We start from the raw sequence: 26665 nt of genomic DNA, 5'->3' as shown, positions 1-26665 counted from the left end.
AGCATTCCTCAACTTTGTCATGGATGGATGGATGAATAAAAGTAAATACAGAAACAAATGCCAAGTGTATACACTTTATTTGCTTACCTTTTTCAAATATTAGTCCCTCACCCTACAAGCTTAAAACTTAATACACTTGTATCTCAAATCAGCGTTGCCAATTGAAATAAATTTAAATAAAAGTATTTGGCGCTTGTCCGCCCAAAACGTCACAATTTTAACATGTGACACGCCCTTTTAAAAGAAAAACAAACTTTTAGATAAGATGAAAATAGAATGTACTGTGGTACAAACAACTGCGGTAGTAATGTATTGGTAATGTATTGTATTTACCTGGAAGAGTGGACTTCTACAGTATGTCTTTTTAGCCGTTTCTCAATCAAACACACTATCAGCAGCTTTTCCATATTTTCATTAAAAATGTCCGCCAATTAGATATTTCATTTTTTTGGGTGGTGTTATGGACTCATTCTGCTTCAGTTTGGTGTAGACTTACAGAACTAAGCTCCAACTGCTTCACCAAGTCAGCTACACCAAAAATACTCCTAAACCAAGATACCAATGTATTAAAAAACACTGACATTTGTTTGGATTTTTAAAAATTCACATTTATTCATCAATTTATATCAGCAACCAACCAAGGATGCTCTTTGTAAGTGCCAAACAACATGAACAATCAAAATACATGTCACAAAATGAATGTAAAAAGTTGTGTTCTTATCATAGTACTTTGTTGAAAGAGAACATTTTCTTTGTAATTTAGTTACACTGCACTCTTAGGTCTAGTCATTGCAAACTATGTTTGAACTCATTTTCCACAGAAAAGAAAAGAATATTAGTTATCATCCCGCTCATCGCTCGCGAGCAGATAACACAAGTTACAGACAGCAAAATATACCTAGCTAAAAACACTTCAGTCATTATGTTCATATCTTCATTCATAGCATTTGTTTGAATACAAATGTATGCTTTTTGTTACCACAAGTCTCATATAACAATAGAGTGTGTATTAGGAACATATATTTCAGTTTGCAGTCCTCTTAAAACGTCACTCGTCCTCCGGCATCCTTCCAACCTGTTGAAATAAAAGCATTTTTGAAAAAAAGATTACTCATTAATACACACATTGTTTCAATAAAGAAAACATTAACATAGGGAAAATATACAGGATGTAATAAAACGATTAATGGTATTTAAAAAATAATCTGTGGTACAGTAGGCTCCATTTGTTGCAATCTAAAATGTGACAAGGGGGTGCAATATCGACTTTAGCCGCCAGATGTCAGTAGAGTGCTAAACAGGGCTACCAAGCCTAAAGCTTTGAGTCTGAGTCACACAATTTAACGCTTTGTCCCACTTGAAATTTCTCATGCTTATATTTCCCCATTCACCACTCAATATATATTTTATTAAATAATACTTTTTTCCTCGCGACATGTCGTAGTTTGAGTACTGATTGATTGCCACAAAGAACCATTCATCCATTTTCTACAGCTTGTCCCTATCAGGGTTGCAGGGGGTGCTGGAGTCTATCTCAGCTGCATTCGGGCATAAGGCGGGGTACACCCTGGACAAGTCGCCACCTCATCACAGGGCCAACACAGATATACAGACGACACTCACACACAAGGGCAGTGGTTGTTAACCTTGTTGGAGGTACCGAACGCCACCGGTTTCATATGCGCATTCACCGAACCCTTCTTTAGTGAAAAATAAACGTTTTTTTCTTTTTCAAATTCAAGACAAAGTTTTTTTTTTTTTTTTTACAGGTGCACAAAATGAACGGTGCATGAACATCACCTTAATGTTCAAAGAACAAAACCAACACAGTGCATCCATCCATCCATTTTTTACCGCTTATTCCCTTTGGGGTCGCGGGGGGCGCTGGTGCCTATCTCAGCTAAAATCGGGCAGAAGGCGGTGTACACCCTGGACAAGCCGCCAACTCATCGCAACCAACCCAGTGCATTAACTCATAACAAATTACACACTTACAAATCAGTGTGACTTCTGCTGTTGCCATATTCATAATACGCCGATTGGGAAAAGTTTTTATTTACACGATGAGTCAGGTGTGTCTTGACCTCCGCAGCAGAGGCTCTGCCGAACCCCTGAGGCCAACTCACCGAACCCCTAGGGTTCGATCAAACCCAGGTTAAGAACCAATGCACCAAGGCCAATTTAGTGTTGCCAATCACGAAGAACCAATCACAGGCCATTCCATAATTTTTTGTGTCTAAATCTAGCCAACCACGAAAGGCACCACACAATGTCAACCAATCAAAAGCAACCCAAGGCGGGTCTAGGGTCTCAACCTTTCACACACAGCGCAGTGTTGTCAACTTGGCGAGTTTCTCACTAAATCTAGTGTATGTCCTACTTCTCTCAGTGACTCTCTTTCTCCAAAGCGACTAGCGACAAATCTAGCCACTTTTTTGGATGTTTGGAGACATGAAAGCCCTTATCACTCTAATGTCCTCAACGCATACTTGCCAACCTTGAGACCTACTCCGGGATTTGGTGGTAGCGATGGCTGTATACTGTAGCGTCTCGGAAGAGTTGGTGCTTCAAGGGGTTCTGAGAATTTGTTTTGTTGTGTTTATGTTGTGTTACGGTGTGGATGTTCTCCCGAAATGTGTTTGTCATTCTTGTTTGGTGTTGGTTTACAGTGTGGCGCATATTTGTAACAGTGTTAAAGTTGTTTATACGGCCACCCTCAATGTGACCTGTATGGCGGTTGATTAAGTATGCCTTGCATTCACTTATGTGTGTGTAAAAGCCGACGCATATATTTTGTGACTGCGCCGGCATGCTACTTGTATGAAGAATAAGCGGACGTAACGACAGGTTGTGGAGGACCATAAATGCAGTGCCTTTGAGGCATGCCCCCAATATTGTAGTCCGAGAGAAAATTGGAAGAATAGTTGCCCCGGGAGATTTTCGGGAGGGGCACTGAAATTCGGAAGTCTCCCTGGAAAATCGGGAGGTTTGGCAAGTATGCCTCACAGGCTGGCTACTGAATGGCTACTCTTAGATAGTTGGTACTGAAAACACATTTTGTTGTATTTTTAAGCGCAATGACAATAAAGTTCCATTCCATTCCAGTCAGAGCAGAATGGAGACACACACCCACTCTGTGCAAAATTGCAGCTGTTTCTGCCTTGCTTTACAGAGTGAGATTAATGTAAATGTTTCATCACTGTTACACTTAAAAAAAATCAAACCTATTGTCCATGTTATGAGCAGTCAATAAATACAGTCTTTTGAATATATTTGATACTCTAACCTAGTGGTTTTCAAATGGGGGTACGCGTACCCCTGGGGGTACTTGAAGGTATGCCAAGGGGTACGTGAGATTTTTTTGAAATAGCAGCAATTCAAAAATCCTTTAAAAATATATTTATTGAATAATACTTCAACAAAATGTGAATGTAAGTTCATAAACTGTGAAAAAGAAATACAACAATGCAATATTCAGTGTTGACAGCTAGATTTTTTTGGACATGTTCCATAAATATTGATGTTAAAGATTTCTTTTTTTGTGAAGAAATGTTTAGAATCAAGTTCATGAATCCAGATGGATCTCTATTACAATCCCCAAAGAGGGCACTTTAAGTTGATGAAGACTTCCATGTTTAGAAATCTTTATTTATAATTGAATCACTATTTTTTTTCAACAAGTTTTTTTGTTATTTTTACATCTTTTTTTCTAAATAGTTCAAGAAAGACTCTTTGTATTATTAGGTCCATCAGTGCTAAATATTATAAACTTATCACTCTCCTCGGGCACTGTTCCCCTAGCATTCAAAAAAGCGGTTATTCATCCTCTTCTTAAAAGACCTAACCTCGATCCTGACCTCATGGTAAACTACCGACCGGTGTCTCACCTTCCCTTTATTTCAAAAATCCTTGAAAAAATTGTTGCGGAGCAGTTAAATGAACACTTAGCGTCTAACAATCTATGTGAAACCTTTCAATCCGGTTTCAGGGCAAATCACTCCACGGAGACAGCCCTCGCAAAAATGACTAATGATCTATTGCTAACGATGGATTCTGATGCGTCATCTATGTTGCTGCTCCTCGATCTTAGCGCTGCTTTCGATACCGTCGATCATAATATTTTATTAGAACGTATCGAAACACGAATTGGTATGTCAGACTTAGCCCTGTCTTGGTTTAACTCTTATCTTACTGATAGGATGCAGTGTGTCTCCCATAACAATGTGACCTCGGACTACGTTAAGGTAACGTGTGGAGTTCCCCAGGGTTCGGTCCTTGGCCCTGCACTCTTCAGCATCTACATGCTGCCGCTAGGTGACATCATACGCAAATACGGTATTAGCTTTCACTGTTATGCTGATGACACCCAACTCTACATGCCCCTAAAGCTGACCAACACGCCGGATTGTAGTCAGCTGGAGGCGTGTCTTAATGAAATTAAACAATGGATGTCCGCTAACTTTTTGCAACTCAACGCCAAAAAAACGGAAATGCTGATTATCGGTCCTGCTAGACACCGAACTCTATTTAATAATACAACTCTAACATTTGACAACCAAACAATTAAACAAGGCGACACGGTAAAGAATCTGGGTGTTATCTTCGACCCAACTCTCTCCTTTGAGGCACACATTAAAAGCGTTACTAAAACGGCCTTCTTTCATCTCCGTAATATCGCTAAAATTCGCTCCATTCTGTCCACTAAAGACGCTGAGATCATTATCCATGCGTTTGTTACGTCTCGCCTCGACTACTGTAACGTATTATTTTCGGGTCTCCCCATGTCTAGCATTAAAAGATTACAGTTGGTACAAAATGCGGCTGCTAGACTTTTGACAAGAACAAGAAAGTTTGATCACATTACGCCTGTACTGGCTCACCTGCACTGGCTTCCTGTGCACTTAAGATGTGACTTTAAGGTTTTACTACTTACGTATAAAATACTACACGGTCTAGCTCCATCTTATCTTGCCGATTGTATTGTACCATATGTCCCGGCAAGAAATCTGCGTTCAAAGGACTCCGGCTTATTAGTGATTCCCAAAGCCCAAAAAAAGTCTGCGGGCTATAGAGCATTTTCCGTTCGGGCTCCAGTACTCTGGAATGCCCTCCCGGTAACAGTTCGCGATGCCACCTCAGTAGAAGCATTTAAGTCTCACCTTAAAACTCATTTGTATACTCTAGCCTTTAAATAGACTCCCTTTTTAGACCAGTTGATCTGCCGTTTCTTTTCTTTTTCTTCTATGTCCCACTCTCCCGTGTGGAGGGGGTCCGGTCCGATCCGGTGGCCATGTACTGCTCGCCTGTGTATCGGCTGGGGACATCTCTGCGCTGCTGGTCCGCCTACGCTTGGGATGGTTTCCTGCTGGCTCCGCTGTGAACGGGACTCTTGCTGCTGTGTCTTGGATCCTCTTTGGACTGGACTCTCGCGACTGTGTTGTATCCATTGTGGATTGAACTTTCACAGTATCATGTTAGACCCGCTCGACATCCATTGCTTTCCTCCTCTCTAAGGTTCTCATAGTCATCATTGTCACCGACGTCCCACTGGGTCATTATTGTCACCAATGTCCCACTGGGTGTGAGTTTTCCTACCGAGGATGTCGTGGTGGTTTGTGCAGCCCTTTGAGACACTAGTGATTTAGGGCTATATAAGTAAACATTGATTGATTGATTGATTGAAGAAAGACCACTACAAATACACTATTTTGCACTGTTATACAATTCAATAAATCAGAAACTGATGACGTAGTGCTGTATTTTACTTCTTTATCTCTTTTTTTCAACCAGGAATGCTTTGCACCGATTAGGGGGTACTTGAATTAAAAAAATGTTCAATGAGGGTACATCACTGAAAAAAGGTTGAGAATCACTGTTCTAACCGTTAACAATTTAGAACAAAGAAAAATATAATTAAACTAAGAATCAACAAAAGAAAATTAATTTACAATCATATCTCACAATTTTTTTTTTATTCCCCAACTCTTTTTATTAACATTCATCCCATCCATTTTCTACCGCTTATTCCCTTTTGGGGTCGCGGGGGGCGCTGGCGCCTATCTCAGCTACAATCGGTTTTCAATTAAACAGAAAACAGTGCAAGTTGAAAGAGTACCATTTTTAAGTCATTAAATTCTTCACACCCCTTCCCTTGAAACGCCCACCCACTCCACTCAGGTCAAACCAACAATAACTCGCATTTTTAACCGACTTTTTATGTCTTCCACTACGTTTTTCCTGTCTTCTACAGGCAATGATGTCATCTATCAACTTCTAGCAACTTTCAGTTCGGTTTATTTCGAACATGCATACGGTACAATGTAATGCATCACATATTTCCAGTTGTTTCATTACAGCACGTCCGAAAAGGAGTAGGAAGAAGCAGAGCTTATTTAATCCTACCCCTTTTCATACTTTAGCAATTTTATCCAATTTCCTTGTTCTCTGTAACAGAACTGTGGACAAATAAATAATAAATAAATAAATAATATACCACACCATTTCATCCTTGTATGATGGATAATAGCTACTTTCCTTACTGAGGCGTTGGCAACACTGGAAGATGAAGAGAGATCAGAAGAGATTGAGAACAGTGAGGACAGAGAATAAATAAAAATGAAGAACACAGATGAGCCAGAAGAGAAAACTGTGGAGATGATCTCCATTTCTAATTTCTGGTTAAATAAGACTAGCATTAGGAGGCCAAAGTGCAGGGAGAGCTGCTGAGGTAATGACATCAGTCTTAAAACCTCTTAAGGCCCAAGCTGTTTGTTTACATGCTTTTTTTTTAATTTCTCATTGCTATTTGGGCTTATTGGACCCTAATTAGAATAAAAAACTAAGAATCATCTTTTTATATGATGGACTTATTAGTCCATAAGTAACAAACGTGTACTTCATGTTTAGTGACATACTAATTCTTATTTTTACACTTTTTTTTCTCCAAATTGTATTGTATGTTATATTCTTCTGACACCACCAGATGACAGTATAAGTGTCCACATAAGGACCATAAGACCCCAATTCAGAAGTGTACACAATTTTGGAAATAAGAGCTAAATGTGCTGTCCACGCATGTGGCCACTAAGGCCTTTGGAGGTATGCGTCGACATAAAAGCAGGCCAAATCTGTGTTATGAAAGGTCAACATTTTTTCAAACGCATCATGCCACTCATTTTCTGAATCTTTGCCGCCCTGGTGTTAAATTTCTTAAAATGTGTTTTGTGGCTAATTCCAACTCTGACCACAGCGTTAATTGCTAGAGTATGTAGAGTGGCTCTTTCCATTATTTTCAGCAGACGGCATTGTGAAATGAATAATTCCCCACCTTCCTCTCCCACGAGATCTACCCAGGAATGGGGCCACATGAATCCCTTCCCTACTGTAAAACTCCTGATGCTTTGTATCACTGTTTCACATAAAAATGATCGTAAAGCCGTGATTGACTTTGATAAACTCACGCACTGGTGATACTGCTCATTTCTTGGAGAAGCAAACTAATGCGTGAATGGCTAACATTAATTAATACATGAGACATCAATTAGCAGTTTTCCCCATTAAGAAACAACATACCCAAATCTAAACTATCTACAAACACATTACTGTCTGAGTAGCTTTTTATTAGTGTGCATTTAATAAAAACTTTTTGGTACAAATTCAAAAATGCCTGGTATTAGAATAAATGAGATAATTTTGCCCACAATAACCGTGTATGAAATGTTCATACTGTAACAACTGATATACCAACTGATTTGTTTTCATTTCTTGACAATGTCAATTATTGCCTAAGTGTCCTAGATGAGTAGTGATTGGACAAATGCAGTTTTCCCACGTTAGCGCCTGCTTAATAAAATTAAGAACATCTCTTGAAAATAGCAACTTACTGTTCTGTCAGGTTTGTTTGTATTAATGTTATTAATTTATTTTTTTTATTTCACTCACCAAAGGATTAGATTTAGATCAAATTCAAACTAACAGGCGGTCTGAGTCTGAACCTAGGCAGCCTCCTATATGGACCTGGATATATACAGTAGTCAAGAATTACTGAAGAATTTTAGGTTCTTCACGGGGCGCTTATATTTTGGCCTGCACAGCTGTTATAGATTTTGCCGTACAGGTTGTGATCCGATCAGGAAAAAACACCGACCAGGAAAAAACACCGACCAATTGATACTACTCAGCCAATCAAATAAGGGTAAGTAGTGGAATAACAGGTCAAAGATAGTGGCATTAACCTGCTCAGTGACATTGTGGTAAGAATGTCTGCACTGAGACTTGAATGTTGTGAGTTCAAACCGAGTCAGACTTTAAAAAATGGGACCCATTGCCTCCCTGCTTGGCACTCAGCATCAAGGGTTGGGATTGGGTGTTAAATCACCAAAATGATTCCCGAGCACGGCCATCGCTGCGGCTCACTGCTCCCCTCACCTCCCAGGGGGTGAACATGGGGATGGGTCAAATGCAGAGGATCATTTCACCACACCTAGTGTGTGTGTGACAATCATCGGGACTTTAAATTTTACTTTTAATTATTACTACTACCTTAAAGCAGATAAAAGACAGTAGTTTGAACGAATAAAAATATAAAAAAAACACATTTATGCCAAAGCGGCAGACTCACATCGACATCAGTGGTTGTTAACATTACCAAAACGAGCCATTGCCTGATTTACTTGAGACTTCCGTCAGAGACATACGGAGAATAGGCGATAATAAATGTTTCTTCAATATGCCGTACAAACTGTGTTCGTAGTATGCTGGTTAGTTTGTTCTTATATTTTTTGTACTTATTTTCTGATCTTTGCGCTGTAAATGTTCTATAATGTATTTTTCAGCCCTTTCTTCTTGTGTTTCTTACTAAATAGTTTCCATGGACAATGTTGTCACACAGCATCGAGAAGGTATTACAGAAATGACCATATGCTTCATTTACATCATCTTCACTGTACACATTGTTCCAACCTTGTTTCCTCAGATCATTTTTCTCTGTGAAAAGTCTTTGACATTTTTTTTTTTGTCAACAATGTAACTGGTAGATAATCGCTGACGTCAGATATTGGCAAACCCCTTGCAGTGTTATTACCAAAATCATTAGTAAAGACTGTATCTTTAAAAACTTCACATTAAACACATTACTCCTTTAGATGGAAACTCTTTCGAGGGCTTTTTCCCTTCGAGACTGTCTCTCTTCGTGCACGTGTGTGTGTGTGTGTGTGTGTGTGTGTGTTCTCAAAGTCCCAGACACCAGATGTTTAGAGTGGAGGGGAAGTGGAGCTGGCGCCATGAAGGGCAGAGGGCAGTGAAAAGGCACGCGAACTGAAACCACACAAACACACGTACATGCACACACACACACACACGTATGCACACACACACACACACACACACACACGCATACTTGGCACATTCTCCAGCAGCCTTTCCAACACATTCCCCCACTCTGCCTCTCCAAGCCATCTGTTTCATACTTTGAAAGAAGAAGGAAAAGACAGTCGTCATCACTTTGTTAGACAGCAGCAGCTGCAAAGACAGCAGAAGAAGGAAAAATGGTGGTGGTGGTGGTGGGGGGACGGACAGTTATACAGTATATACAGTTAGCAGGAAAAATATCAAAATAATAGTAGAAGAATTGAGAATTAAATTGCATCCTCTTCTGGGATAAACTTTCTTTTTTTTTTTTACCAAATTAATATTTTGGACTTTAAAAAAAATAGATTTTTGCAAATTATTATTTTCTGAAAGATGAATAATTTTATTGAAAATGTCAGTAAACTACATAAATTTGTTACCACTCTTTATTAAATATGGCATGACACCACTTTTTCATGTCTGATAATTTTCACGTTTGAATCGATACGGGTATAACATTTCCCGGCACGTGGAAATCAATACTGGTAGTCAACTGTACCAATTTATTTTTTACTTTTTTGTGTGTTCATATGTTCTAAAACCTGTTGATTCTAATCTCAATTTTTTCATTCAACAATTTTACATTGAGTTTTGTAGTCCTACACTTCTGTGTCTCATTTGCAAGTACTGTACTGTATTATATAGTAAACTTTGCATGTACTTGCAATTCTAAGACATTAGATAACGGTAGTGTATAGACTAATGTGTTGCTTTAGTCAGGAAGTAATCTTTGCCACAAAGTTCAATGTGCCACTCTTGTCTTTTAATGAGTCCAACAAAATGTTTGTACTGTAAGTATTTTATTTATTAGATAGATAGATTGTACTTTATTAATTCCTTCAGGAGAGTTCCCCCAGGAAAATTAAAACCAATTATAACCCAGCTGTTTGATATTAATTCTAGTTTTCATTACAAAATTTGGAGGCGTTGAAATAGCCATATGAAATGGCTAATGCTAATCAGTAGCATGTCTATAAAAAATCCAATGTAAATTAGCATTGAGCTAACGAATTTTGAAAAAAAGGATTCTTATTTTACTTTTCAGCACCTTCTTCTTGCTGTGTGAGTAAGAACAATTGTAATGTTGCCATTGCTGCAATCCGACTGAGTCCGCTCTGAGTGCTTGAGTACAGCTAAGTTATTGAAATATCAATCTTATTCTTGTTATAGTAGCTTTGTATGCATGTACTTTGCTTAGTATCTGGGCGGCTCCTCCCTATACGCAGATCACGCACTGTGCATAGGGCCCTACCATCTATGGGGACCTCATTTTGCGCAAAGAAGTGCAACTCTGTCAATTAATGAATGACAGGGCACATCATTTGAAATGTTATTGCAAATGTATTCTCAGCCTCCTTCCCCTGAACTGGTACAAACTATTTTCCATTCATTTGCTTTAGTACAAAACAAAACAAAGTATAACATTTATTTCACATGAAAAAAGGGGAAATATTTTGTAATGGGTAAGGGGTGGGGGATGCTTCAAAATAAAATTCTGCTTAGGGCCTTAATTTAGCCCTGGCCGGCCCTGCTTACTATGAACATAGTGAGTAAACATATAAAACTATGTTTAAACTGTGCGCCAAATATTCTACTGGAATTTGAAAAGGTATGACATTCGACAGATGACATTTCACATGTTCTGTATGTCTTTGTACTGTATTGTTTTGTACAGTGGGGCAAAAAAGTACTTAGTCAGTCACCGATTGTGCAAGTTCTCCCACTTAAAATGATGACAGAGTTCTGTAAATTTCCTCATAGGTACACTTCAACTGTGAGAGACAGAATGGGAAAAGAAAATCCAGGAATTCACATTGTAGAAAGTTTAAATAATTTATTTGTAAATTATGGTGGAAAATAAGTATTTGGTCAATAACAAAAATGTAAGTCAATACTTTGTAATATAACCTTTGTTGGCAATAACAGATGTCAAACGATTACTATAGGTCTTTACCAGGTTTGCACACACAGTAGCTGGTATTTTTGGCCCATTCCTCTATGCAGATCTTTTCAAGAGCAGTGATGTTTTGGGGCTGTCACCGAGCAACACGGACTTTCAACTCCCTCCACAGATTTTCTATGGGGTTGAGGTCTGGAGACTGGCTAGGCCACTCCAGGACTTTCAAATGCTTCTTACGGAGCCACTCCTTCGATCCCAAACAGTGTGTTTGGGATCATTGTCATGGTGGAAGACCCAGCCACGTTACAACGTCAAAGCTCTCACTGATGGTAGGAGGTTTTGGCTCCAAATCTCACGATACATGGCCCCAATCATTCTTTCCTTAACATGGATCAGTCGTCCTGTCCCCTTAGCAGAAAAACAGCCCCAAAGCATGATGTTTCCACCCCCATGCTTCACAGTAGTTATGTGTTCTTGGGATGCAACTCAGTATTCTTCTTTCTCCAAACACGACGAGTTGAGTTTATACCAAAAAGTTATATTTTGATTTCATTTGACCACATGACATTCTCCCAATCCTCTGCTGTATCATCCATGTGCTCTCTGGCAAACTTCAGAAAGGCCTGGACATGCACTGGGTTAAGCAGGGGGACACATTTGGCACTGCAGGATTTGATTCCCTGTCGGCGTAGTGTGTTACTGATGGTAACCTTTGTTACTTTGGTCCCAGCTTTCTGCAGGTCATTCACCAGGTCCCCCCATGTGGTTCTGGGATTTCTGCTCACCATTCCCGTGATCATTTTGACCCCACGGGATGAGCTCTTGCGTGGGGCCCCAGATCGAGGGATATTATCAGTTGTCTTGTATGTCTTCCATTTTCTGATAATTGCTCGCACATTTGCTTTTTCACACCAAGCTGCTTGCCTATTGTAGAGTCACTCTTCTCAGTCTGGTGCAGGTCTACATTTCTTTTCCTGGTGTCCTTCGACAGCTCTTTGATCTTGGCAATAGCGGAGTTTGGAGTCTGACTGTTTGAGTCTGTGGACAGGTGTCTTTTATACAGATAACGAGTTCAAACAGGTTCCATTAATACAGGTAACGAGTGGAGGACAGAAGAGCTTCTTAAAGAAGAAGTACAGGTCTCTGAGAGCCAGAGATCTTCCTTGTTTAAAGTGACCAAATACTTATTTTCCACCATAATTTACAAATAAATTATTTAAAATTCCTACAATGTGAATTCCTGGCTTTTTTTTTCACATTCTGTCTCTCACAGTTGAAGTGTGTCTATGATGAAAATTACAAACCTCTGTCATCTTATTAAGTGGGAGAACTTGCACAATCGTTGGCTGACTAAATACTTTTTTGCCCCAATGTATGTCATGTACTGCATTGTCATTGTAGTCAAGACAACCACCACATCAACAAACATCCTAATAGAAAACAACATTACAGTCATGTATTAGACAATAACAAAAACAACATGAAAAAAACTTGGGGCATCCTAAATAATAGCAATATAAAAAATGGTGCCAATACTTTTCAGACGGACATACAAAAAATGACAATATGAACAAAGTACAAACCCTGTTTCCATATGAATTGGGAAATTGTGTTGGATGTAAATATAAACAGAATCCAATGATTTGCAAATCATTTTCAACCCAAATTCAGTTGAATATGCTACAAAGACAACATATTTGATGTTCAGACTGATTAACATTTTTTTTCTTTGCAAATAATCATTAACTTTAGAATTTGATGCCAGCAACACGTGACAAAGAAGTTGGGAAAGGTGGCATTAAATAGTGATAAAGTTGAGAAATTCTCATCAAACACTTATTTGGAACATCCCACATTTGTGCAGGCTAATTGGGAACAGGTGAGTGCCATGATTGGGTATAAAAGCAGCTTCGATGAAATGCTAAGTAATTCACAGACAAGAATGGGGCGAGGGTCACCAATTTGTAAGCAAATTGTCAAACAGTTTTAGAACAACATTTCTCAACGAGCTATTGCAAAGAATTTAGGGATTTTACCACCTTTGGTCAGTAAAATCATCAAAAGGTTCAGAGAATATGGAGAATTCACTGCACGTAAGCGATGATATTACGGACTGTTGATCCCTCAGGCAGTACTGCATCAAAAACAGACATCAATGTGTAAAGGACATGACCACATGGGCTCAGGAACACTTCATAAAACCACTGTCAGTAACTATAGTTGGTCGCTACATCTGTAAGTGCAAGTTAAAACTCTGCTATGCAAAGCGAAACCCATTTATCAACAACACCAAAGAACGCCGCTGGCTTTGCTGGGCCCGAGCTCATCTAAGATGGACTGATGCAAAGTCAAAAAGTGTTCTGTGGTCTGACGAGTCCACATTTCAAATTATATTTGGAAACTGTGGACGTGGTGTCCTCCGGAACAAAGAGGAAAATAACCATTCGGATTGTTATAGGCGCGAAGTTCAAAAGCCAGCATCTGTGATAGTATGGGGGTGTGTTAGTGCCCAAGGCATAGGTAACTTACACATTTGTGAAGGCACCATTAATGCTGAATGGTCCATACAGGTTTTGGAGCAACATATGTTGTCATCCAAGCAACGTTATCATGGACGCCCCTGCTTATTTCAGCAGGACAATGCCAATTCACGTGTTACAACAGCGTGGTTTCGTAGTAAAAGAGTGCGGGTACTTTCCTGGCCCGCCTGCAGTTCAGACCTGTCTCCCATCGAAAATGTGTGGCGCATTATGAAGCGTAAAATACGACAGCGGAGACCCCGGACTGTTGAACGACTGAAGCTTTACATAAAACAAGAAGAGGAAAGAATTCCACTTTCAAAGTTTCAACAATGCGTTTCCTCAGTTCCCAAAAGTTTATTGAGTGTTGTCAAAACAAAAGGTGATGTAACACAGTGGTGAACATGCCCTTTCCCAACTATGTTGGCACGTGTTCCAGCTATGAAATTCTAAGTTAGTTGTTATTTGCAAAAAAAAATGAAGTTTATGAGTTTGAACATCAAATATCTTGTCTTTGTAGTGCATTCAACTGAATATAGGTTAAAAAGGATTTGCAAATCATTGTATTCCGTTTATATTTACATTTAACACAATTTCCCAAATCATATGGAAACAGAGTTTGTAGAAATATGGGGAAATAATTACAAAAGTACACTTTATTCACTAACCATGTTACAAAAAACATCAATTAGATTAATACATACTGCCGGATATAGAGAACATACAAACTCTTTATTTATTGAATCAAACGTCCTGAAATTCAATGATTTGGTACTTTTGCAAACAGCTAAAATTATGCACAAAGCAAAATTTAACCTGCTACTTAAGAATGTACAACGACTCTCAACAATATAGGAGAAATATAACCTTAGAGAAAAATGTAACTTAAAACTTGTGTATACACATACAACACTGAGAACTTTTAGCATATAGGCATGTGCACTTAAATTAAATTAAAGTAGCGAATGAGTGTACTAATATGATTCACTTTAAAAAGCTGTTCAAATTCCAAGTGTTTACAAAGTACAACGAAGAATTATGACAAACGTTTTGAACTTATTGAAAAAGAGATATTCATTTTATTATGTGAATGATAACTGACTAAACTATTTATGGAAAGAACGTTTGCATTTAGAATGAAATGATGTAAAAATGAAGAACAGGAAGTGAACATATGTGTTGGTACTCTAATTGCTATGAAGTAGAAAAAGGGTGGGACTCAATAAGCTCTGCTTCTTCCTGTACAGTTCAACCAACATTCTCAGGAAAATATAGTACTTTTGAATTATGACTGCAACTAACGACTATTTCGATAGTCAACTAGTCATCAACTATCTTAACATTTATTTGACTAATCGGATTGTGAAGCGTACACATACTAAGTAATTCTAATTTATCCATCGGTTTTTAAATTTAAATGGATATATGTCATTAGCTAACTAACAATAAATATGAAAGCTTTCTTCATAAATATGTATTAATACTGTTACTGTGCTGTTCATTCGACTGATACAAAAAATATTAACTATCAAACATTTATCCGTTTAAAGACAGCTGTAAATTTGTACCACTGGTTTTCTCTGGGCTACATAAATGACAAAGAAAAATTAGAGGTAGAGATATTGATATAAAAAAAACAAGAATGCAATTATACTGTATGAGCTTACATGTGAAATGTGTAAAACGTTGTATGATCTTTTCACTGGTTTAATGATAACGTTAATTTCAAGCACACACAAGTGAATACAAATCATACTTGGTCAACAGCCATACAGGTCACACTGAGGATGGCCATATAAACGACTTGAACACTATTACAAATATGCGCCACACTGTGAACCCACACTAAAAAAAGAATGACGAACACATTTCGGGAAAACATCTGCACCTTAACACAACATAAACACAACAGAACAAATACCCAGAACCCCTTGCAGCACTAACTCTTCCAGGACGCTACAATAACATCTACGGCTTTTGCAGATCAGTGAAAAACTGCACACACAACAAGAAGGAGACAAAGCAGAAGAACGAAGAAGAGACTTGGCGACGACGAGTAAGAAGAAGAAATACGCTTGCAAATTCCAAAATAATTGGAAAAAAATAATTCAATTTCATCCAGGACAGCACGAAGGGGAAGGGGCATGCTGCCTGCACCTTGACCCCCCCACCCCCCAATGATAGAGATTCACCCAAAGGACTTTGCAAGAACGTTGTAGCCAATAAGTTTCTTCTTTTTCCTATATCCTCTTGTTGTGGGGCAGACTGGCTCGTACATGCACATGCATCCTCCCTCTTCTGTTGCCATTTCTAAAACAAAGTAGCATATAGTTCTAACTTATATATGTCACTAGACTCCATATATGGAAGAGCTAAAAAGTACAACAAAGATGACGGGGAGAAGATGGTGATCAAAGTGGAGATCAGAAGGTGCCCTTAAAGATGGTCTTTAAAACATAATCCATGCAACATTGTGACAAAAGAGCCACCTTTATATGTTCAGGAAAGTGAGCACTCTTTGACAAAAAAACAACATTTATGTCAGCACAAAATGCTGCCATGCACACCCCTAAAGAAAATTTAGAAAATCGAGACTACATTTCTTACAATTTCAACACAATGTTTTACTTTTATAATAATTCTCTTTGGCTGTCTTTTAGACACAGGCCCCATGCAATGTACCATAGAGTTTGCAGCTTCATTAGTAGATCATTTACTAACATTACAATCATTATTATTATTGGAAATGTAATGTAAAATTCTATAATCATGTAATTCCATAACATGCATGCAAAGAAATGTTTTCCGTATCCTGTAGCCACTCCCCCCCGGGTAATATACTTCTTGTATTCTGACCTCTGTTTACAATCCGTCACTTCGAAAATATACCTTCTCGCTGACTACTAATAAATGTTACATGTTTTTGTTAGCCGTGATGTGCATTACTTTTTTCTTATTGATTTTTAAGATTTTTTATCTTTATTTTTTTCAAACATTTGTGTATTGGATTTTTCATATATACCATCCAGAAATACAATTAACGTGTAATTTTTTTGTTCTCCCGCAAACAAATAACCTACAAAAATTACATATAGAATAACATAAAATACCCTGCAATAAGGTAGCGACTTGTCCAGGGTGTACACTGCCTTTTGCCCGAATGTAGCTGAGATAGGCTCCAGCGACCCCCTCGCCACCCTAAAAGGGACAAGCGGTTGAAAAATGGATGGATGGATAACATAAAATAATAAACTTGGGAAAAAAACATGCTTCAAGCAAATATTGACATGAAGCCACAGACAACTGTGCTCCTGAATGCACAAATGCAGACAAAAGGCTAATCAACGATCTACCTTTTAATTTTCATTTTTCAATTGGGGTTAAACTTGAGATCAGTCTTTTTCACATATTTTAGGAAACCACCCCAAATTTCCTGAAACTTCACAGAACAACCGTGCAATGTCAGCCTTATTTTCTCCACTAATTAATTGATAAAATACAGAACATTTTTAGTTTAGCGTGTGTAGCAAGAAGGCACTGCTTCCTTTGAATTTAGCACAATGAGTCTTCTAGCCAAAAATTTAGTAAAAACTACCAAAGTCTTTGAATTTATGAAGAGGTGCTGCCCCAAATTGTAAATGTAAATGGGTTGTACTTGTATAGCGCTTTTCTACCCCTTTTTAAGGAGCCCAAAGCGCTTTGACAGTATTTCCACATTCGCCCATTCACACACACATTCACACACAGACGGTGGGAGCTGCCATGCAAGGCGCTCACCAGGACCCATCAGGAGCAAGGGTGAAGTGTCTTGCCCAAGGACACAACGGACGTGACTAGGATGGTAGAAGGTGGGGATTGAACCAGTAACCCTCAGATTGCTGGCACAGCCACTCTATCAACTTCGCCACACCGCCCCAAATAGTCCGCTCAGAGGATTACCCAAGACAAAGTATTAAACATGTTAGTCTAATAACTGCACAGGGATTGGCAAAGCCAAAACATATGTAATGAATCAGCTGGAGACTGTTGACACCAATCACAATTTCATCATACATCTTAACCAGCCGGACCTTGGTGTAATAAGTACGATGTATTAGCTTGCATTGAATAAGACTGTGTCTAACACAAATAGAACACTTATGAACTCTACTTAAAATATCTGATAAGCTCTCCTCAGATAGGGTCATTCCTACGTCACCCTCCTAAAGTGACTTATTAGCCAATACAAATGGATTTTACTATTATGAAAACAACGTTGTGGAAAATTGACGTAATGTAAGTGAAACGCTGTCCTCGTAAGGAGAAGAACCTTTTTTTCTAGGGAAATCAAACACCTCCAAGCCTTAGTGGTCAGAGTGTCCACCCCGATATCGGTTGGTTGTGAGTTCAAATCTTGGTCGAGTTATACCAAAGACTATAAAAATTGGACCCTTTACCTCCCTGCTTGGCACGCAGTATTAAGGGTTGGAATTGGGGGTTAAATCACCAAAAATGATTGCCGGGCGCGCACCATTGCTGCCCACTATTCCCCTCGCTTCCCTGGGGGCTAACAAGGGGATGGGTCAAATGCAGAGGACACATAATGTGTCTGACAATCATTGGTACTTTAACTTTAACTTAAACTTTAACTCCTCACAAACACTCAACCATTCCTGTCAGAGTTTGTTGGTGTCGAACCCCAAGATGCAGAGAAGGAGGGAGGCATTTTGCAGGAAAACATGATTTAATTTAAATACTAAGACAAAAACAAACAAAGGGTTAAAAAAAAATTGCGCACTTGGGCGGATAACAAACAAAAAGGCCTAGCGTGGAAGCTAGCAGGTATCTAGCAGGAAACAGAAGTCGTACTTGTAAAATGAAAGAACTGGAAGCAGGGAACAAAAAACAGTAAGCTACAAACATCAAACGAATATAGCTTACCGCTTCGCTGCAAAGACACAACAAGGGACGAAACAACAGGAGAGGTAATATATGACAAGAGTGACAAGAAGTGACAAATCAATAATCCAGCACTGACTGGAGGAACAAAGCAGGTACAAACAGGAGCGGGCTGATCGACACCAGGTGTGGCCAGGTGCCAATCAGCTGCAGCTGAGGGAAAACAAAGCACTCAGGGAGACAAACAGGAAGCTGAACCAAAATAAGACTGCTGACAGGAACTAAGAACAGGAAATACTAAACACACACAAGAATAACTAAAACACAAACAAACTGTCAGTGGCAAGCCTGACAGTTCCCGATGAAACAACGTGATGCAAAAAAATCTACGGGGCTCATTTCTTAATCCAAATAATTAAGAGCCGAATAATAAAGAGTTGAACAGTTTCTAAATGACTTCTATGAGTCAGATTATATATATATATATATATATATAAATTTTTTTTACAAATGTTATGACTTAATGTTTTCCAAAGGCTATTGCTAGCTCGCAGTTGTTGTTGATGTGACCACTGATGCCAGGAATTGTAGCCTTGTAAACATTTCAAGTTATGGATAACTTGACAGCTTCTAGTACCGTAGTTTGAACATCAAATAATCACTGATGCTTTCTTTTACTTTAAAGCACAAATCTTCGACGAATCGTTGCATCCCTCCTGCTAGCTTCTAGAACGTTTTTTGTCTGTAATCCACTTCTGTCGTCTTTTGGGATCTTTAGAATTGCTAATGCTCTTTCCTTCCCATCTCTTTGTTTGTTCTGACAATGACTCTTGACACTTATTTGAATGTTTTAAATTGGTGAACTAATTTTTACACTTAATGAAGATGTTGCCCACACAGTTATTGATGATTTTCTTGATGTTGATATTAATTGGTATTTCCTATTGGAAATCTGTTTCAAAATCTTAATCAGCATCCCAAAATAGACTGTGTTCATTATTGGAAATTCCAAGGACTTTTGTACATTTGATATGTAGTCTCTGTATCACCAGAGCAATATCAACACAAACTTTCAAAGAGATTTTTGACTGTCAAAGACACATTTATAGAGAAGCGAAAATCCAAAATAGACATTGAGAATACTGCGTATGACTTAACCCTCCTTACCTTCCTCTTCTTGCTTCTGCCCTCAGCCTGCAGGGTCCGAGTGCATTGTTCCACGCACTGAGAGAAGCTTTGACTGTTGTGGTCTGAACTGTAGTCCAGCTCAGCCAACTGAGCCAGCGACAGGATGTAGTTGCAAGCTATCCGTAAGATGGCTAACTTGGATAGCTTCTGCCCGTAGGAATAGCAAGGCACCTAAAAGAAGGAAATGGTTTATGTGTTTTGGGCACAAGTTACATTCAGAAACGTCACATGAATCAACAAAGTGGTCAATTTGTTTAAAAAAAATAGGTAAACATTGTTGCATACCCAAGAATGCATTGTTCCTGGGAAGCGAAGTAACAAAAATACAGTGTTTTATGGACTACAAGGCGTGCTTATAATCCATTCATTTTGTCAAAAATTGAGCATGAAGTATCTGTATAGCGCTTTTCTCTAGTGACTCATATCTAAGTTACATTTAAACCAGTCTGGGTGGCACTGGGAGCAGGTGGGTGAAGTGTCCTGCCCAAGGACACTACGGCAGTGACTAGGAAGGAGGAAGCAGGGATCGAACTTGGAACCCTCAAGTTGCTGGCACGGCCACTCTACCAACCGAGCTATACCGCTGAGAGTTTGTCTTATTACCCGGTGTGCCTAATGTACGCATTAATTCTGGTTGTGTTCACCGACCTCGAAGCTATTTTATTTGGTACATGGTGTAATGATAAGTGTGACCAGTAGATGGCAGTCACACATAAGTGATACATGGGGACTGCAGGTATTCAGTAAATGACTAAAACAGGCAAGATCAAATATTTGATGTTCCAATGAGAATATAGAACATCACACACGGTGCTCAAAGATTTGTCAAAATGTTTTAGTATGGCTTTAGTAAGCTATGAATCCGCACTGATTGATGGATAGTCTGCGAATTACGGCTATCGTAGTCAAACGTGCTAAAATGTCCCCTATTAGAGAAATATTATCTGCCGTTTAATTTGAAACTATTAGTCAAAACCAACTTTTCTTACCTATTGGTTCCCGCTGATGTGTATTTGGGATCTGCATAAGTCTGCATAAACTTGCACGTGTCTGCCCTTGTAGTCTACGCCAACACCGTAGTCCTAAAGCTCCTTTTTCTCAATCCTCCTCTTGTAGGGCATTCATCATCCCTTGTTGCCATTTCTAATACAAAGTAGTGTATAGTTTGAACTTGTATCTATGGAAGCGCTGAAAACTTACGGTAAAACAAAAATGACGGGGAGAGGACGCTGTCACAGTGGAGCCACGTAAATAAGACCGCTAACAAAATGGCGCATCCTGATCAGAAGGTCAGAAAGCGTCTTGAAGATGATCTGTAAAACATAATCTATGCAATGTTTTGACCAAAGAACCACCATTACATGTTATGTAGACTACAAGGAAGTGTTTCAAATGTAGAAAATGTATAATATGACTCTTTTAAAGCGTCTTGTTATCTGGTGCGCCCTGTGGTGCGAAAAAACGGTAGCTAAAAAATAGCCTGAATTTTGCAACCTGTATTGACTTTTAGCTCAAACTTCAAGCATTTTGATCACATATTATTCAAATACAAGAGAGACGTTCTGTTGTATTGCATAGAAAAATCCTAGTGACAAAAAATTACTCCTGAACGATGAACAAAACGTTCACTTCATTAGCTCACCGCTTTTCCAGTCGAAGACGTTAAAACTTTCACATTTGAACTAAAAAATTACCAATTTTTTCTACTTTTGTGTGTGTTCATGTGGTAATAAATGTGAATATCCAGCTGCACTCTGGTGGAAGGCAGTGTACACCCTGGACAAGTCAGTCACCATCTCAGAAAACATATGTTAAGCCAGCGAAGCCATACATACTTTTTTTTGAGGTATTTACATTATTAAAAGTTAAATTGTTAATTCACTTTTCTGAGAATTTTTTTTTTACAGACTGATACAACCATTTGTACTGTAAAGAACACTGGTTCTCAGGAAGTAAAAGTTAAAAGACGCTAAAGTGAACTTTATTGTTTTACACTGGATGTTTACATTGTTTCTTCAAAGACATCAACTGTAAGTTTGTTTTGTATTTGCCTGAAACAGTAATGTTCTTGCACAATTATTTGCACTTAAAAATGCACGTTTGTAGCAATGAATATAAATAGAACATTTTAGCATTTTGTTTGTCTTCAGTAAGTGTGTTTATCCTACACATTCCTGCCACTTCATTTTGCACACTATAACATTTATAACCACAATATTTTACCGTGGCCTTAATACCGTGATAATATCATACTGGGAGATGTTTATACCGTTACATCCCTACTCATATACAAACCAAAATGATCACTATGGATCGGTCTCAACAGTTACTCAATGTTCTCACCGAAAGTGAGGATAAATTAAATGCAATGTGTGAGAACATACAGTAAACAAAAGTTGCCGATTGACTTTCAACGGTAAAATATTCAGGCATGAGCACGACAAATTGTAAATTGTGTAAACAATAAACATGCTAGCAGATCAAGCACATTGTTCTTTCAGATATGTAATAAATGCATTAAGTCTAAAGTTACACTTTGTGAAAAAATAATAATTTGAAATTAACTTTGTTAGGCATATGTACATATACAGTAACTCACAAAAGTGAGTACACCCTTTAACCATTTTTACTAAAGTACATCTTTTTCAAAGGAAAATACTAGAAATGAAGCTTGCATATACTTTAGATTAGTCGGTGCAGAGCTAGTATACAAAGTGGCATTTAAATAGTATTGTCCTTTAAGATTATTTGTATGGTTTACTCTTCTTCCACATATATGATTTTGAATAGTAAAAGTTTGTATTTTTTTTCTTGTGAAGACAAATGTATCGTTCAGTACACACATGTACTTTGTTGTGGTTAATTGAATCCTGTTTTGCAAATGTTTGTGTGCCATATTGGTCAGATTTTCTCTGTCTTTCTGTTTAAATGTTTTCATTAATGAATTTTTCTTCAGCAAATGTCTCCATTATGGTTCCAGAGGCAAAATCACAACAATTTATTGTAACTTTCACTTTCTCCAGCGATTACTGTATATTGCAACAAACACCTAAAAAAAACCTCCTGCACTTTATATTGCAATTTTTGTGAAGAACTTCTGCAAATTTAGGCATTTCAAAGAAGGCCCGCAAGATCAAGGCTGATAAATTACTGTCAATGTTCCAAAGCGTTTAGTCTAAGTTGAAAATAAAGCAGATTTTGTTATATTTGTTAAAATCATGTGCTCTTCATGGTCAAGGTTATAAATACATGTAAGACACTAATTACAAATTCATAAAATCACAAGCAGATGGAATGCTATTGAATGAAATAAGCCTTAAAACATTGCAACTTTTGCTGCAACTTTTGCTGCAACTTTTTAAAAATGCTGCCGTAAAATCTGACTTTTTCGACCGCCACAATCACAAAAAAAGCTGGAAGGACTGAAAAGCGGTGTCCACCCAGCAACCAAAGTATGAATGTTTGGTATTATCACTATATATTGACTATATTGCTATTATGACTATATATTGACTATATTGCTATTATGACTGTATATTGACTATATTGCGATTATGATTGTATATTGACTATATTGCGATTATGACTGTATATTGACTACAAACTCAAAAGTTGCTGTTCCCATTGGGTTGATGTGGGATTTGAGCATAGTATGTTGTTTTGTCTTGTGCAGCCCTTTGAGTGATTTGTGATTAAGGGCTATACAAGTAAACTTTGATTGATTGATTGATATTACCGATGTGTCTCTGACCTGTTTCCTGAGGGCCTCAAACGCAGCACTGATGGTGTGGACGCGTGTTCTCTCACGGGCGTTAGCTAGGAGCCTCCTGGTCTGCTGGATGGCTTTGACTTCGGGAAAACGAGGAGCTCCGTCCGGCGTCATTCCAACTTGCTTTGTCAAAGACTCCTACCAGAAAACGACATCGCGTCAGCAGAGTCACAAACCTAAGACTGCTTTAACTCAGGTTTCTGTGTGCGTCGTTTACAGAACTGCAAACAATTGGGCATAGAATGGAGAATGAGAGTGGAGTCTTCCAAAATGCTCACCTGAGGTGTGTGTTCCTGATGCTCTATGACGCATTCATGGCCTTGGGAGATTGTAGAAAGAGGTGGCGCTGTAGATTGGCCCGGCAGTGATACAGCTGGGTCCACGGAGAAGGTGTGCTGGTTGGCTGATGTTGACATGGGGAAGTTAGAGCGAGCGCCCAGCTTGAATCTGTTGGACAGTGGCTGGGAAATGGCTGGAGGCCAGTGGACAATCTCTGGGTTGGAGAAGGTGGACGTTGGTAGCTGAGACAGTTTAGAAGTAACAGCACTGCCGATCCTCATGTCAATAGCCCCGCTCTGTGGGGGTACTGCCATGACACCTGAAAGGGTTCCGGTATTCTCTTGGGACACGATGAGGTGTCTGTAGAGTGGAGCCGGCCTGCGGACACCACAGTCCTCCACTGTGTCGCTTTCTGTCGTGTCCACCGCGTAACTTTTCATGCTGTCAGGTTCGCAGCTACTGAAAAGTTTTTTAGGTTCACGAGACTTTCTCTTGAACTTCTTGTGAGAACTTTGCATGGAGAGAAGCACCGGGTCTTTGCTGGTGGAATTGATCCAGTTGTTGGTAAGCGGGTGAGGGTCCTTCATTTTTCTTCAATTAACTATCGTAATTAGGACGGCGAAAACAGCAAACACGTCGCAACACAAGGCGTGAGGAATGTGAGTCTGACAAGAACTCAATTCGATTTGGATTCTTGGGAAATCGTTTCAAATTTGAATCAATTCAACAAAATTATAATTACAAATGATAATAAAACTTCAAAAAAGGTTACAAAAACTCTATTGTCTGCTGATAGTATGAACAGTAATCCCACAAAATAGAGTAATTTACTGTGATGAACCTCAAATGTTTGTTAAAATCAGAATTGTAGGAACTAAGGATTGTGATTCGGATGTGAATAGATGTTTGTTTCCCAGCAACCCAACACAGTGTGGATTGTGTGTTTGCTGCCTGTGACAAGACAAATACGACTTAAAGGGGCTGTTTGCAACCTTTACGCGGATTCCTAAAGGGCGCTAACTTTCCAATGTGTCGGAAGAATTATGTCTAGGGATGTGAATCTTACAACAACATACAATTCAATTCCAGTTCTTGGGGTGACCATTCGATTCAGATTACAAAAACCTATTTTGGCTGCTACTCGTCTTCAACGTGTGACGAGTAAGCTGGAGATGGCATATAAAACGTCTTTTAAAATATCGTTTGTTAAAAAATATTTGGGGGGGAAAATTAAGAATTGATTTTGATTCGGAATAAATTAAAATGGTGATTTGGATGTAAATCTATTTTTTCAGCTCCCCTAATTATACCCCGCCTTCTTTTGGCTTTTAGCATGTAATGACTCAAACTAACTTTCAAATTAGTTTTCTGTATTGTTAGCAACGATAGTGATTTAGCTAGCTAATATTAGCTAACATTAAACATTCTATCATAACAACATGAAATTGTTACTTGCTTTTGCTTGGACGGCTTTTGTAGATGTGCAAGCCAAACACATTTTTATTCAATCTAATTAGTAATTGTGAAAAATATATACATTTAAAAAAAAAAAAGTTCTGTTAAACCCCTAATGGTAACATATGGCAGCTGGTGGTTTTGTTGTTGTTTTTTTAATGTAACTTTTTGAGCAAGTTGCAAACAACCTCTTTAAAGGTCACGAGATACAAATGACATCAGGCCTTCAGCTAAAAAAAAATGAAACCCAATATTATGTTTTATATGATCATGTCATCATGAACACTGCCTAAGCTTTAGCAGCAGGTTTTTCGTGGCTCCACTCGGTCTGCACTGCAGCATCCTGAATAAGTCACGTTTGTACACAAGGCTGTGGAACATCTGTGATTAAACACGCGCACACACCCTCTACTCCCCCTTATCCCAACTTGTTACTTCTTACTTGCTTTCTTTTGTTTTTTTCTGCGAGAATGCTCCAGTCAAGGCGAATATAGACTCAAGTGAGAGCGTGGCTCCAGCCAGTCTGCATAGCAGCACTGTGAATAACCCACACTGTTGTGCACACCACACTGCACTGCAACTGCACAGATGACAGCACAGACAACTTTCTTTTTCTAAGAAAAAACACGCATAAAACGAACAACTATAGGTCGTGGAAATAATTTTGTGACAAATATCAGACTTGATGCAAACCGGCAGTGACTGTCAGTCAGGGTAACAACATAGAAACACACTTAGCTCTAAATGATGGCGTCCTCACTGAAGAGAAACTTTAAACTGTTGAATGCTGTGAATTCATGGGGTCCGCACAGGTAGGAGAGGTCCAGCCAGGTCCACTGAAGAAGTAGCAGCATGTGCAAGCAAACAGAGAAGGTGAGAACTTGTGGCGTCTGACTGGCTGGAGGACACCCGCTCCCTCTCTCCCTCCCTCTACCTCTCTCTCTCTTGCTCTCTCTTGCTCTCTCTTACACACACACACACACACACACACGCACACACACACACACACACACACACACACACACACACACACACACACACACACACACACACACACACACACACACACACATTCTTGTATTTCTTACCTTCTTGAGACCTTTGCCTACCTCTTTAGGACCACCCTTTCTGGATAGATAAAGATTTGTTTTTTTGTATTTCTCTTACACACACACACACACACACACACACACATTCTTGTATTTCTTACCTTCATGAGACCTTTGCCTACCTCTTTAGGACCACATTTTCCAGATAGATAAAGATTTG

At 38.8% G+C, this 26665-nt stretch overlaps 1 protein-coding gene across 2 annotated transcripts; it reads right to left on the bottom strand.

Annotated features, from left to right (window-relative positions):
- Positions 1–582: 582 nt before the first annotated feature.
- atoh8 (atonal bHLH transcription factor 8) lies at positions 583–26354 on the bottom strand. Of its 2 annotated transcripts, none has more exons than XM_061901537.1 (4): positions 23941–26354; positions 23630–23800; positions 19873–20064; positions 583–1075 (listed from the first exon to the last, which is right to left on the bottom strand). In XM_061901537.1, exons 1-4 carry the CDS (start codon positions 24526–24528, stop codon positions 1049–1051), a joined length of 978 nt encoding a protein of 325 aa, XP_061757521.1. In that variant the 5' UTR covers positions 24529–26354; the 3' UTR covers positions 583–1048. The 2 variants fall into 2 exon arrangements, with proteins under 2 accessions (XP_061757521.1, XP_061757522.1); XM_061901538.1 differs by having other exon boundaries at positions 23645–23800; positions 23941–26351.
- Between the last annotated feature and the right edge of the window lie 311 nt (positions 26355–26665).

The sequence above is a fragment of the Nerophis ophidion genome, linkage group LG05 (assembly GCF_033978795.1).
Source record: "Nerophis ophidion isolate RoL-2023_Sa linkage group LG05, RoL_Noph_v1.0, whole genome shotgun sequence".
Classification (NCBI taxonomy): domain Eukaryota; kingdom Metazoa; phylum Chordata; class Actinopteri; order Syngnathiformes; family Syngnathidae; genus Nerophis; species Nerophis ophidion.
Note: the sequence above shows the minus strand (reverse complement) of the source record. Positions and strands in the feature narration are given on the sequence as shown.